Below are 14,887 nucleotides of genomic sequence, written 5' to 3' on the forward strand. Positions count from 1 at the left end.
AATTCCGGAATTTTGGGGTCCCTGGGATCATTTTGGGGTGAAATTCCGGAATTTTGGGGTCCCTGGGATCATTTTGGGGTAAAATTCCGGAATTTTGGGGTCCCTGGGATCATTTCGGGGTTCAATCCCCAATTTTTGGTGTTAAAACCCCGAATTTTGGGGTCCATTCCCAAATTTTGGGGTTCCCGGGCTGATTTGGGGATTCAAATCCCCAAATTTTGGGTTTAATTCCGAATTTTTTGGGGTTCGATCCCCAAATTTTGGGTTCCCTTCCAAGATTTGGGGTTCAATTCTCAATTTTGGGGTTCCCGGGCTGAATTTGGGGTTCCATCCCCAAATTTCGGGGTTCAACCCCCAATTTTTGGGGTTCAACCCCCAAATTTCCTCTCCCCTTCTCACATTTTGGGGTTAAAATCCCAAATTTCGGGGTTCAATCCCCAAATTTTGGGGTTCAATTCCCAATTTTGGGGTTCCCGAGCTGATTTTGGGCATCAAAATCCCAAATTTCGGGGTTCAAATCCCCAAATTTCAGCGTTAAATCCCCAAATTTCGGGTTCCCTTCCAGGATTTGGGGTTCAATTCTCAATTTTTGGGGTTCCTGGGCTGATTTTCGGGTTCCATCCCCAAATTTCGGGGTTCAATCCCAAATTTCGGGGTTCAATCCCCAATTTTTGGGGTTCCATCCAAAAATTTCGGGGTTCAAATCCCAATTTTTTGGGGTTCGCTCCCCCAATTTCGGGTTCCCTTCCAGGATTTGGGGTTCAATTCCCAATTTTGGGGTTCCCGGGCTGATTTTGGGGTTCAATCCCAAATTTCGGGGTTCAATCCCAAATTTCGGGGTTCAATCCCCAATTTTTGGGGTTCCATCCCCAATTTTTGGGGTTCGCTCCCCAAATTTCCGCTCCCTCCCCAAGCCCCGCCCCCTTTCCCGCCTCCCGATGACGTCACCGCCTCCCTTCCCCCTTTTCCCTCCCCTCCCCCCCCCAAATTCGGGGTTTTTGGGGCGCCCGGAGCCATTTTGGGCTGCAGTGACCTCAATTAACGCCTCGATGACGTCATCACCACCCCAGCCGGTTTTTGGGGTGCCCGGACCGGTTTTGGTTTGTTTTTTTTTTTATTATTATTTTTAGGATCGACCTCGTTTTTTAAGGGCTTTAATTAAAGGTTTGGCGGGGTTTTAATGAATGCTTTTGGGGGCGCTGATGACGTCATAAAGGGGTTGCGGTGGTGACGTCATCGCAGCCCAAAAATGCGGCCCCGCCCCCCCCGAATCCCAGAGAGGCCGCGGCCGAATTTGGGGTGAGAGAGCTGCGGGTCAGGTGAGGGAAAAGGCGAATTTTGGGGGGAATTTGGGGGATTTGGGGCAAATCTGGGAATTTGGGGCGCGGGGGGGGTGGGGGAGGGGTTTGGGGGAAATTCTGGGGGAAATTCGGGGAATTTTCGGGATTTTTTGGGGATTTTTGGGGGGATTTCGGGGATTTTTTGAGGATTTTTGGGGGAATTTTGGGGGATTTCGGGGGGAATTTGGGTGAATTTTCGGGAATTTTTGGGGGGGGATTTTTGGCGGGTTTGGGAATTTTGGGGCGCGGGGAGGGTGGGGGAGGGGTTTGGGGGAAATTCTGGGGGATTTTTGGGGGAATTTTGGGGATTTTTGGGGATTTTTGGGGGGATTTCGGGGATTTTTTGAGGATTTTTGGGGGAATTTTGGGGATTTTTTGGAGGATTTTTGGGGGGATTTTTGGGAATTTTGGGGGGGGGATTTTTGGCAGGTTTGGGAATTTTGGGGCGCGGGGAGGGTGGGGGAGGGGTTTGGGGGAAATTCTGGGGGAAATTCGGGGAATTTTCGGGATTTTTTTGAGGGATTTTTTGAGGATTTTTGGGGGAATTTTGGAGATTTTTTGGGGGATTTTTGGGGGAATTTTGGGGATTTTTTGGGGGGGGATTTGGGGAGAATTTTGGAGTTTGAGGGGGAAATTCGGGGGGGATTTGGTTTTTTTTGTGGGGATTTTTGGGGGAATTTGGGACTTTTGGGGTGCAGGGAGGGGTTGGGGGGATTTGGTTTTTTTTTTTTAGGGAATTTTTGGGGTTGATTTGGGGATTTTTGGGGTTTTCGGGGAAAATTCGGGAGGATTTGGGGTTTTTTGGAGGAAAAATTTTGGGGAAAATTTGGGCTGCGGGGAGGGGGGAAAGGATTTGGGAGGATTTCGGGGGAATTTTGGGGTAAAATTTGGATAATTTGGCTTTCTTGGCTTTTTTTTTTTTGCTTTATTATCTGATGATTGGAAACATTTCAGTAATTTTTGGGCAATTTTTGGGCAATTTTGGGGCTACTTGGGATATTCTGGGCCGTTTTTGGGGGTTTATTTTGTGCTTATTTGAAACATTTTAAGATTTCCAATCTCATTTTTGCCAATTTTGATCGTTCCTGGCTGATTTTTTTCCCTTTTTTTCCCGTTTTTCCCCAGTTTTGGGGCCATGGGGCGCCTTTGCCGCTGCTGCCGCCGCCGGGGCCGCTCCAAGGCTCCCTCCCGGGGTCACCCCAAAAATCACAAAAACCTCCCCAAAAATCACAAAAACCTCCCCAAAAATCTCCCCAAGGGGCAGCGACACCCCCGGCCCTGCTCCCCTCCCCCGGCCCAGGTAAGTCCTGAAATTCCCAATTTTTAACCCAAAATTTCCATTTTTTTTAACCCCCAAAATCCCCTTTTTAACCCCCAAAATTTCAAATTTTTTTTACCCCCCAAAATCCCCAATTTCTAACCCCAAAAATCCACATTTTAACCCCAAAAATGCACATTTTTAAACCCCAAAATCCCCAATTTTAACCCCCCCAAATCCCCAATTTTCAACCCCAAAAATCCCCAATTTTTAACCCCAAAAATCCCCAATTTTCAACCTCAAAAATCCCCAATTTTTAATCCCAAAAATCCCCAATTTTTAATCCCAAAATTCCAAAATTTTAACCCCCAAAATCCCCAATTTTTAACCCCAAAAATCCCCAATTTTTAACCCCCAAATCCCCAAATTTTAACCCGAAAATCCCCAAATTTTAACCCCGAAATCCCCAATTTTTAACCCCGAAATCCCCAATTTTTAACCCTTTTTTTCCCTCTCTCTCCCCTCCGCAGCCGCCCTGCCCGCCGATGGCGTCACCGATGACGTCACCGACGACGTCACCCGTCCCCGCCTACGTCATTTGGCCGCCGCCGGCGCTGGTGACGCTCGGGGCCCCTCGGGTGGCGCTGCTGGGGGAGCTCCAGCCCCAAATCCGCTGCTTTTAACCCCAAAACTCGGAATTTCAACCCCCAAATTGACAATTTTTAAAGGAAAAATCGGGATTTAAAAAAAAAAAAATCGGGATTTTTTTCACTCAAAAAATTCGTGTTTATAACCCAAAAATTAAGGGGTTTTAGCCCCAAAAAATCGGAATTTCAACCCCAAAATTGACAAATTTTAATGGAAAAAAATTGGGATTTAAAAAAAAAAAAAAAATGGGATTTAAAAAGAAAAAATCGGGATTTTTTCACCCAAAATATTCGTGTTTTATAACCCAAAAATTGGGGGTTTTTAGCCCCAAAAAATCGGAATTTGAACCCCAAATTGACAATTTTTAAAGGAAAAAATTGGGATTTTATAAAAGCCAAAGTTGGGATTATTTTAGTCTAAAAATTCGGATTTCTTAAAGCAAAAAATTCGGAGTTTTTAGCCAGAAAATTGGGATTTTATAACTCAAAAATTGGGATTTTTGGAAGCACAAATTGGGAATTTTTAGCCCAAAAATTGAGTGTTTTTTTTTAACAAAGACATTTAGATGAAATAACCCAAAAATTGGGAATTTGTAAAGCAAAAAATTGGGATTTTATAAAGTAAAAATTGGATTTTTTTTTTACAGCAAGAAATTGGCATTTTAAAAAGTAAAAACTGGGATTTTTCAAAGTAAAATATTTGGATTTTTGACCCAGAATTGGGATGTTTTTATAGCTGAAACATTGGAACTTTTTAACCCAAAAGCTGTGATTTTTTAGCCCAAAAATTCGGATTTTATAACCAAAAATTGGGGGTTTTTAATGAAAAATTGAGATTTTTAAGGCCCAAAATTCGGATTTTTGACCAAAAATGTGGGCTTTTTTAACCCAGAAATTCAGATTTTATAGCCCAAAAAAATCAGATTTTTGACCAAAAAAAATTGAGATTTCTTTAAAGCCTCCAATCAGGATTTTATGACCAAAAAGTCGGGATTTTAACCCCAAAAATTGTGATTGCTTTAAAACCAAAATTTGTAATTTTGACCCCAAAATAAAGATTTTGAACCCCAATTTCGTCTCCTGGGTGCTGAAAACAAAATCGGGATTTTTTTATGTTTTACCCAAATTTGGATTTTTTAGGCCCCAAAATTGGAAAATTGGGGGGGGGGGGGGGGGGAGGGGCCGAATTTGGCGCCATTTTGGGGCGATTTTGGCGCCTTTTTTTTCCCCTAAGGGGGCGTGGCCAAATTGTGGGGGCGGGGCTTGGTCTGGCCACGCCCCCTTTGCTCGGTCCCACAGCGCTCTAAAGGGGGGCGGTAACGGGTGACTGGTTTGGACTGGTTTGGACTGGTTTGGACTGGTTTGGACTGGTTTGGACTGGTTTGGGGGACTGGTTTGGACTGGTTTGGACTGGTTTGTACTGGGAGGGACTGGTTTGGGGGACTGGGACAAACTGGGAGGGACTGGGAGGGGAGAAAAGGGGGTTTGGGGGGGGACTGGTTTGTACTGGTTTGTACTGGTTTGTACTGGGAGGGGATTTGGGGTTACTGGGACCAACTGGGAGGAGACTGGGAGAGGATTTGGAGTTACTGGTTTGTACTGGTTTGGGGGACTGGGACAAACTGGGAGGAGACTGGGAGGGGATTTGGGGTTACTGGGAGGGACTGGGAGGGGATTTGTGGTTACTGGTTTATACTGGTTTGGGGTTTAGGGGTTACTGGGAGGGAACTGGACTGAACTGGGAGAGACTGGGAGGGGATTGAGAGGGAACTGGGAGGGACTGGGATGGACTGGGATAAACTGGGACAAACTGGGATGAACTGGGAGGGACTGAGAGCAAACTGGAACAAACTGGGCGGGAACTGGGACAAACTGGGAGGGACTGAGCGTGTCCGTACTGGTCTGTACTGGTTTATACCGGTCCATACTGGTTTATACCGGTCCATACTGGTTTATACCAGTTTATACTGGTTTATACCGGTCCATACTGGTTTATACCGGTCCATACTGGTTTATACTGGTCCATACTGGTTTATACCGGTCCATACTGGTTTATACTGGTCCATACCGGTTTATACCGGTCCATACTGGTTTATACCGGTCCATACTGGTTTATACCGGTCCATACCGGTTTATACCGGTCCATACCGGTTTATACCGGTCCATACTGGTTTATACCGGTCCATACTGGTTTATACCGGTCCATACCGGTTTATACCGGTCCATACTGGTTTATACTGGTCCATACTGGTGATGGCGGAGCTGCTGCTGCTGACGCGGGTGGTGCCCGCAGGGGGGGGAGGGGCGGAGGCCGCGGCCCCTCCCCCACCCCCCCCCGGGACCCCTCCCCCACCCCAAGCGGGGGCAGCGGCTGTGGGGGGAGCCCCTGGCGCTGGGGGTGAGCGACTGGTTTGTACTGGTTTGTACTGGGAGCGACTGGGAGCGACTGGGAGGGGCACTGGGGTTACTGGTTTGTACTGGTTTGTACTGGGAACGACTGGGAAAGGGTTTGGGGGGACTGGGTTATACTGGTTTGTACTGGGAGGGAGTTTGGGGTTACTGGTTTGTACTGGGAGTAAACTGGGAGTGGGTTTGGGGTTACTGGTTTCTGCTGGTTTATACTGGTTTGGGGTTGGGGTTACTGGTTTATACTGGTTTGGGGTTGGGGTTATACTGGTTTGTACTGGTTTGTACTGGTTTGGGGTTGGGGTTACTGGTTTGTACTGGTTTATACTGGTTTGTAGGTTACTGGTTTATACTGGGAGTAAACTGGGAGTGGGCTTGGGGTTACTGGTTTATACTGGTTTAGACTGGTTTGGGGTTGGGGTTACTGGTTTGTGCTGGTTTGTACTGGTTTGGGGTTGGGGTTACTGGTTTGTACTGGTTTGGGGTTGGGGTTACTGGTTTGTACTGGTTTATACTGGTTTGGGGTTGGGGTTACTGGTTTGTACTGGTTTATACTGGTTTGGGGTTGGGGTTACTGGTTTGTACTGGTTTGTACTGGTTTGGGGTTGGGGTTACTGGTTTATACTGGCTTGGGGTTGGGGTTACTGGTTTGTATTGGTTTATACTGGTTTGTAGGTTACTGGTTTATACTGGGAGTAAACTGGGAGTGGGCTTGGGGTTACTGGTTTATACTGGTTTAGACTGGTTTGGGGTTGGGGTTACTGGTTTGTGCTGGTTTGTACTGGTTTGGGGTTGTGGTTACTGGTTTGTACTGGTTTGGGGTTGGGGTTACTGGTTTGTACTGGTTTATACTGGTTTGGGGTTGGGGTTACTGGTTTGTACTGGTTTATACTGGTTTGGGGTTGGGGTTACTGGTTTGTACTGGTTTGTACTGGTTTGTAGGTTACTGGTTTATACTGGGAGTAAACTGGGAGTGGGCTTGGGGTTACTGGTTTATACTGGTTTGTACTGGTTTGGGGTTGGGGTTACTGGTTTGTGCTGGTTTGTACTGGTTTGGGGTTGTGGTTACTGGTTTGTACTGGTTTGTACTGGTTTATACTGGTTTGTACTGGTTCGGGGTTGTGGTTACTGGTTTGTACTGGTTTATACTGGTTTGTACTGGGAGGGGGGTTGTGGTTACTGGTTTGTACTGGTTGGGGTTACTGCTCTGTACTGGTTTGGGGTTTCTCTTGCCGGTTTGTGCTGCTCTGTGCTGCTTTCTGCCCTTACTGGTTTGTACTGGGATGAACTGGGAGGCCCCGGGGGTGGGGGAGGGGCGGCTCCGGGACTTTTTGGACTTTGGGATTCGGGAGCGTTTGGGGTGGGGGAGGGGCGGGGCCGGATCTAGGCCCTTTTTAGGGTGGGGGGAGGGGCAAATTTTAGATTGGGGGGGAGGGGCGATTTTGGCTCCCTTTTTTAGGGTGGGGGAGGGGCGATTTTCCCTCCTATTAAATTCGGAATTTTTTTTTTCGTGGTTTTTTTTTTTTTTTTTTTTTTTTTTTTTGGTGTCTTCCCCCTCCCCCCCTCCCCCCCCCCCCACACCCGCCCCGCCCCTCCCCCCCCCCCCTTCAGGTGTCGCAGGTGCTGCTCGGGAGCCTCCAGGGGGCGCTCGGGGCGGCCCTGCTGGGCTCGCTCGGAGACCCCGTGGGGGCGCAGCTCGGAACGGCCCTGGGGAGCGGCCCCGTGGTGAGGGGGGAGGGGCGGGGGGAGCGGGGGATACTGGGAGGGACTGGGATATACTGGGATAGACTGGGGTATACTGGGATAGACTGGGATAGACTGGGATAGACTGGGATAGACTGGGATAGACTGGGAGGGACTGGGATAGACTGGGGTATACTGGGGTATACTGGGATAGACTGGGATAGACTGGGATAGACTGGGGTATACTGGGATAGACTGGGATAGACTGGGATATACTGGGATAGACTGGGATAGACTGGGATAGACTGGGATAGACTGGGGTATACTGGGAGGGACTGGGATATACTGGGATAGACTGGGATAGACTGGGATAGACTGGGGTATACTGGGATAGACTGGGATATACTGGGATAGACTGGGATAGACTGGGATAGACTGGGATATACTGGGATAGACTGGGGTATACTGGGATATACTGGGATAGACTGGGATATACTGGGGTATACTGGGATATACTGGGGTATACTGGGATAGACTGGGATATACTGGGAGGGACTGGGATATACTGGGATAGACTGGGATATACTGGGATATACTGGGATATACTGGGATAGACTGGGATAGACTGGGATATACTGGGATAGACTGGGATAGACTGGGATATACTGGGATCAAACTGGGATAGACTGGGAGGGACTGGGATGGGACTGGGATAGACTGGGATATACTGGGATAGACTGGGAGGGACTGGGATGGGATTGGGATATACTGGGATAGACTGGGATAGACTGGGAGGGACTGGGATCAAACTGGGATAGACTGGGAGGGACTGGGAGGGGACTGGGATATACTAGGTTATACTGGGAGGGACTGGGGGATACTGGGGTATACTGGGAGGGACTGGGAGGGACTGGGGGGGACTGGGATAAACTGGGATATACTGGGGTATACTGGGAGGGACTGGGAGGGACTGGGGGATACTGGGAGGGACTGGGGTATACTGGGGTATACTGGGAGGGACTGGAATGGAATTGGGATGGGATTGGGATATACTGGGATATACTGGGATATACTGGGATATACTGGGAGGGACTGGGATAGACTGGGATAGACTGGGAGGGAGTGGGAGGGACTGGGATGGGATTGGGATGGGTGAAAAGGGGATTCGGGGTTACTGGTCCATACTGGCCCATACCAGTCCATACTGGTCCATACTGGTTTATACTGGTCCGTACTGGTCCGTACTGGTCCATACCGGTCCATACTGGTCCGTACTGGTCCATACTGGTCCCACAGCTGATGGTGGCGGGGGGCGGCGCTGGCGGCCATGGCCAAGGGACCCTCGGCCGGACGGGTGAGAGCGGGGACAGTGGGGACAGTGGGGGGTGGGCGGCTGCTGGTCACTCACTGGTCACTCACTGGTCACTCAGTGGTCACTCACTGGTCACTCACTGGTCACTCAGTGGTCACTCTGGTCACTCAGTGGTCACTCAGTGGTCACTCAGCGGTCACTCAGCGGTCACTCAGCGGTCACTCAATGCTCACTCATTGGTCACTCAGCGGTCACTCAGCGGTCACTGAGCGGTCACTCATTGGTCACTCAGTGGTCACTCATTGGTCACTGAGCGGTCACTCAGCGGTCACTCACCGCAGGCTCGGGCCGCGCTGGCGCTGGACATCGTGGCGTCCATCGTGTCCTTCCTGGCCCTGGGCGTGCAGGGGCTGCTCCTCCCCCACAGCTGCCCCTGGTGCTACAACCTGGGCCCGGCCGCACAGGTGAGCGCCCGCGGCCGCCTCCAGCCACTGACGGGCAGTGGCGGGCACCACCGGTCACTGATGGTCACCACCGGTCACTGACGGGCAGTGGCGGGCACCACCGGTCACTGATGGTCACCACCGGTCAGTGATGGTCAGTGATGGTCACCACCGGTCAGTGATGGGCAGTGATGGTCAGTGATGGTCACCACTGGTCAGGGATGGTCAGTGATGGTCAGTGATGGGCAGTGATGGGCAGTGATGGGCAGTGATGGTCACTCTGGGGCAGTTTGGGGCAGTTCGGGGCAGTTATCGGTCACTCTGGGGCAGTTATGGGTCACTCTGGGGCAATTTGGGTCAATTTGGGGCAGTGTATGGGACAGCTATTGGTCACTGCTGGTCACTCTGGGTCACCGTTGGTCACTCTGGGTCACTCTGGGTCAATTATGGGACAGTTATTGGTCACTCTGGGGCAGTTATTGGTCAGTTATTGGTCACTCTGGGGCAGTTATTGGTCACTTTGGGTCACTCTGGGGCAGTTATTGGTCACTATTGGTCAGTTATTGGTCACTCTGGGGCAGTTATGGGTCAGTTATTGGTCACTCTGGGGCAGTTATTGGTCACTCTGGGGCAGTTTCGGGCAGTTATTGGTCACTTTTGGTCACTCTGGGGCAGTTATTGGTCACTCTGGGGCAGTTTCGGGCAGTTATTGGTCACTTTTGGTCACTCTGGGGCAGTTATTGGTCACTCTGGGGCAGTTTCGGGCAGTTATTGGTCACTTTTGGTCACTCTGGGGCAGTTATTGGTCACTCTGGGGCAGTTATGGGTCAGTTATTGGTCACTTTGGGTCACTCTGGGGCAGTTATGGGTCACTTTGGGTCACTCTGGGGCAGTTATGGGTCACTCTGGGGCAGTTATGGGTCAGTTATTGGTCACTTTGGGTCACTCTGGGGCAGTTATGGGTCACTCTGGGGCAGTTATGGGTCAGTTATTGGTCACTTTGGGTCACTCTGGGGCAGTTATGGGTCACTCTGGGGCAGTTATGGGTCACTTTGGGTCACTCTGGGGCAGTTACTGGTCATTTATTGGTCACTCACGGGTCAGTTTTTGGTCACTTATTGGTCACTCATGGGTCACTTTATGTGTCAATTTTGGGTCATTTCTGTGTCAATTAAGAGTCAAGTTTTAATTTTTGGTCAGTTTGGGATTAATTTCAGGTCAATTTTTAATCAATTTTTGGTCAGTTTGGGATTAATTTCAGGTCAGTTTTTGCTCAATTTTTGATCAACTTGGGAATAATTTCAGGTCAATTTTTAATCGATTTTTGATCAATTTGGAATTAATTTCAAGTCAGTTTTTAATCAATTTTTGGTCAATTTGGGATTAATTTCAGGTCAGTTCTGGATGAAATTTTGGGTCAGTTTAGGGCTGGATTTAGGCCCATTATGGGGTCATGGTCTGGTCAATTTTAGTGTCAATTTTCTGTCATTTTGAGCCGATTTTCCCCCTTTTTCCCCCATTTCCCGTCCACCAGGGGGTGCTGCTGGGCACCCACGTGCTGCTGCTGACGTCATCAGCGGCGGGGGCGGTGCTGGCCGTGATTGGCTGCGTGGCGGCCGCCAGGGCGCGCCCCAAGGCGACGACAATGGTGAGTGACAGAAGGGGCGTGGCCACGGGGTGATTAATGAGGGGGGTGTGGTTTATAAGGGTCTTGCTTCATTATATGGACATTGGGGCGGGGTTGTGGGCGTGGCAAACACTGACCACGCCCCCTGTCCCCGCCCCCAGCCCGTGGTGATCTATCAGACAGCGATGCCTGCCCCAGGGGCGGGGCCAGCTGAGACCACGCCCCCTGTTCAACAATAAAGACCAATCACAGCTGAGAGTGCATCTGGCTCCGCCTCCTTTATTTGATTGGCTGGGGAGGGGGATGAGGTCATTGGTGGCGCTGGGGGCAGCCCAGAGCTGAACTGGGAGCCCTGGGAGCCAACTGGGAACCAACTGGGAGCCAGCTGGGAGCCTTTTCCCCTCAGGTTTTAGCCCTTTTTTGTCTTTAAATTTCCCACCCTTTTTGTCCTCAGATTTCCCACCCTTTTTGTCGTCAAATTTCCCGCCCTTTTCTCCTCCATTTTCCCCTCACACTTCCCTCCATTTTCCCCTCACGTTTCCCCCCATTTTCCCCTCATATTTCCATCCATTTCCCCCCTCACAGTTCCCACATTTTTTCCCCTCGTAGTTTCTGCTATTTTCCCGTTTCCTCTCCTTTTCCCCTCACGTTTCCCTCCATTTTCCCTCACATTTCCCGCCTTTTTTCCCCTGAAAGTCCCTGCCATTATCCCCTCACATTTCCCACCTTTTTTCCCCCTCACAGTTCTTGCCATTTTCCCCCTCACATTTCCCGCCTTTTTTCTCCTGAAAGTTCCTGCCATTATCCCCTCACATTTCCCACCTTTTCCCCCCTCACGTTTTCCCCTCACATTTCCCTCCATTTCCCCCCTCGCGTTTCCCTCCATTTTCCCCTCACGTTTCCCTCCATTTCCCCCCTCACAGTTGCCACCATTTTCCCCCTCACACTTCCCACTTTTTTTCCCTCACATTTACTTACATTTTCCCCCTCAGAGTTCCCACCTTTTTCTCTCATGCTTCCCTCAATTTTCCCCCTCATAGTTCCCGGCCCTTTCCCCTTCACACTTCTCACTTTTTTCCCCTCATGTTTTTCGCCATTTTCCCCTCTCATTTCCCGCCATTTTCCCTCCATTTTCTCCCTCATAGTTCCCGGCCTTTTCCCCTTCACACTTCCCATTTTTTTCCCTTCACATTTCCCCCCATTTTCCCTCACATTTTCCTCCATTTTCCCCCTCATGCTTCCCACTTTTTCCCTTCATGTTTGCCCCCATTTTCCCTCACATTTTCCTCCATTTTCCCCTCACGTTTCCCTCCATTTTCTCCTCACTTTTTTCCCCTCAAAGTTTCTCCCATTTTCCCATCACAGTTCCCGCCCTTTCCCCCCTCATGTTTCCCTCCCTTTTCCCCCTCATGTTTTCCTCCATTTTCCCCTTCACAGTTCCTACCCTTTCCCCCTCATGTTTCCCACTTTTCCCCCTCACGTTTTTCTCCATTTCCCCTCATGTTTTCCTCCATTTCCCCCCTCACGTTTCCCAACATTTTCTCCTCATGTTTCCCTCATGTTTTCCCCATTTTTCCCTCATGTGTTCTTCAATTTCTCCCCTCACGTTTTCCTCCATTTTCTCCTCATGTTTATCACCTTTCTCCCTCGTGTTTCCTGCCTTTTCCCCCTCACAGTTCTCGCCCTTTTTCCCCCTCGTGCTTCCCACTTTTTTCCCCTCACGTTTCCCCTCGTTTTCACTCATGTTTTCCTCCATTTTCCCCTCACTTTTCCCCCCATTTTCACTCGTGTTTTCCTCCATTTTCCCTCATGGTTCCTACCATTTTTCCCCTCACAGTTCCCGCCCTTTTCCCCCTCATGTTTCCCAATTTCCCCCTCACGTTTTTCTCCATTTCCCCTCATGTTTTCCTCCATTTCCCCCCTCACGTTTCCCAACATTTTCTCCTCATGTTTCCCTCCATGTTTCCCTCATGTTTTCCCCATTTTTCCCTCATGTGTTCTTCAATTTCTCCCCTCACGTTTTCCTCCATTTTCTCCTCATGTTTATGACCTTTCTCCCTCATGTTTCCTGCCTTTTCCCCCTCACAGTTCTCGCCCTTTTTCCCCTTCGTGCTTCTCACTTTTTTCCCCTCACGTTTCCCCTCGTTTTCACTCATGTTTTCCTCCATTTTCCCCTCACTTTTCCCCCCATTTTCACTCGTGTTTTCCTCCATTTTCCCTCATGCTTCCTACCATTTTTCCCCTCACAGTTCCCACCCTTTTCCCCCTCACGCTTTCCACTTTTTCCCCTCAAAGTTTCTGCCATTTTCCTATCACATTTCCTGCCCCTTTCCCCTCACGCTTCCCACCTTTTTTCCCCTCACATTTCTTGCCATTTCCCCCCTCACATTTCCCAATTTTTTCCCCTCACAGTTCCCACTTTTTTCCCCTCGTAGTTTCTGCTATTTTCCCCTCATGTTTCCTCTCCTTTTCCCCTCATGTTTTCCTCCATTTTCCCCTAACGATTTCCACCTTTTCCCCCTCACATTTCCCACTGTTTCCCCTCACATTTCCTGTCCTTTTTGTCCTCAAATTTCCCTCCTTTTCCCTCCATTTTTCCACTGTTTCCCCCTCATGTTTCCCTCACAATTCCTGCCATATTCCCCCTTCACAATTCCTGCACTTTTCCCCTCACATTTCCCTTTTTCTCCTCAAATTTCCTGTCCTTTCCCCCCTTTTCCCCCCTTACATTTCCCATGTTTTCCTCCTCATTTTTCCAGCCCATTTCCCCTCATTTTCCTGATTTGTCTCCTTCAAATTTCCCACATTTTCCCTCTCATTTTCCTGCCCTATTGCCCCTGATATTTCCTGCCCCTTTTCCCCTCACATTTCCATCTTTTCCCCTCAAAATTTCTGCCTTTTTCCCCCTCACATTTTCCTCATTTTTTCATCCATTTTCCCCTCGAGTTTTTCTTTTTTTTTTTTCCTAATTTTCCCACCTTTCCCCCCTCGTTTTCTGCATCAAAATGGGCAGGAAGGAGGAAAAATGATCCAAAAGTGGGGAAAATCAGGAGAGAAAGGGGAAAAATTGGTGGGAAGGAGGAAAACCCGGGAAATAATATCCAAAAATGGGGGAAATGAGGGGGAAATGAGGCAAAAATGGGGGAAATGAAGGGGCAAATGAGGTAAAATGGGGGAAATCAGGGTGAAAAGGGGCAAAACTGGGGGAAATCAGGGGACAAATGAGGTGAAAATGGGGGAGAAAAGGGGGAAAAAAGGGGTGGAAAGGGACAAAATCCAGAGCAAATGAGACAAAAATGGGGAAAATCAGGGGAAAATGAGACAAAAATGGGCAGGAAGGAGGAAAACCCAAGGAAAAATGATCCAGAAATGGGGAAGATCAGGGAAAATGAGGCAAAAATGGGATAAATCAGGGGAAAATTCACATTAAAATGGGAAAAATCAGGGAAAAATGAAGTAAGAATGGGGAAAACGGGGGAGAAAAGGGACAAAAGCCACGGAAAATGAGGCAAAACTGGGGAAAATCAGCAGAAAATGAGGCAAAACTGGGGAAATCGGGGGAAAATGAAGCAAAATGGGGAAAACCAGGGGGGGAAATGAGGCAAAACTTGCGTAAAGCAGGGGAAAATGAGGTAAAAATGGGGAAAATCAGGGAGGAAATGAGGCAAAACGAGGAAATCGGGGGAAAATTGAGGTTAAAATGGGGAAAATCAGGGGGAAATGAGGCAAAACTGGGGAAAATCAGCAGAAAATGAGGCAAAACTGGGGAAATCGGGGGAAAATGAAGCAAAATGGGGAAAACCAGGGGGGAAATGAGGCAAAACGAGGAAATCAGGGGAAAATTGAGGTTAAAATGGGGAAAATCAGGGGAAAATGAGGCAAAACGGGGGAAAATCAGGGGGGGAATCCTGATAAAATAAGGAAAAATCGGGGGGAAAACGGGAAAAGCGGGGCTGGGCGGGCTCCGAACTGGGGCAAGCTGGGCCAAACTGGGCTAAACTGGGCCAAACTGGGCCAAAGCGGGCCAAAGCGGGCCAAAGTGGGCCAAAGCGGGCCAAAGCGGGCCAAAGCGGGGCGGGATGGCTGAGTCAGAGCGTCCCGGGATTAACGAGATCCGGGGAAACTGAGGCAGGAGCGGCCCCGCCCCTCCCCCAGGGCGGGCGCGGCCACA

General features: G+C 49.4%; 2 protein-coding genes across 5 annotated transcripts; both read left to right on the forward strand.

Annotated features, from left to right (window-relative positions):
• Positions 1 to 1,139: 1,139 nt before the first annotated feature.
• On the forward strand, positions 1,140 to 4,316 carry LOC132085990 (uncharacterized). The gene is made up of 3 exons (XM_059491449.1): positions 1,140 to 1,319; positions 2,466 to 2,640; positions 3,129 to 4,316. Exons 2-3 carry the CDS (start codon positions 2,476 to 2,478, stop codon positions 3,279 to 3,281), a joined length of 318 nt encoding a protein of 105 aa, XP_059347432.1. The 5' UTR covers positions 1,140 to 1,319; positions 2,466 to 2,475; the 3' UTR covers positions 3,282 to 4,316.
• Positions 4,317 to 4,635: 319 nt separating this feature from the next.
• LOC132086006 (vasodilator-stimulated phosphoprotein-like) lies at positions 4,636 to 10,977 on the forward strand. 4 transcript variants are annotated; one of them, XM_059491467.1, is made up of 6 exons: positions 4,636 to 4,658; positions 7,263 to 7,376; positions 8,631 to 8,688; positions 8,988 to 9,110; positions 10,624 to 10,737; positions 10,878 to 10,977. In XM_059491467.1, exons 3-6 carry the CDS (start codon positions 8,662 to 8,664, stop codon positions 10,953 to 10,955), a joined length of 342 nt encoding a protein of 113 aa, XP_059347450.1. In that variant the 5' UTR covers positions 4,636 to 4,658; positions 7,263 to 7,376; positions 8,631 to 8,661; the 3' UTR covers positions 10,956 to 10,977. The 4 variants fall into 4 exon arrangements, with proteins under 4 accessions (XP_059347450.1, XP_059347449.1, XP_059347448.1 ...); XM_059491466.1 differs by lacking the exon at positions 4,636 to 4,658 and adding an exon at positions 5,142 to 5,664; XM_059491465.1 differs by lacking the exon at positions 4,636 to 4,658 and adding an exon at positions 5,142 to 5,643.
• Positions 10,978 to 14,887: the final 3,910 nt, after the last annotated feature.

Source organism: Ammospiza nelsoni, chromosome 34, assembly GCF_027579445.1.
Source record: "Ammospiza nelsoni isolate bAmmNel1 chromosome 34, bAmmNel1.pri, whole genome shotgun sequence".
NCBI classification, from domain to species: Eukaryota; Metazoa; Chordata; class Aves; order Passeriformes; family Passerellidae; genus Ammospiza; species Ammospiza nelsoni.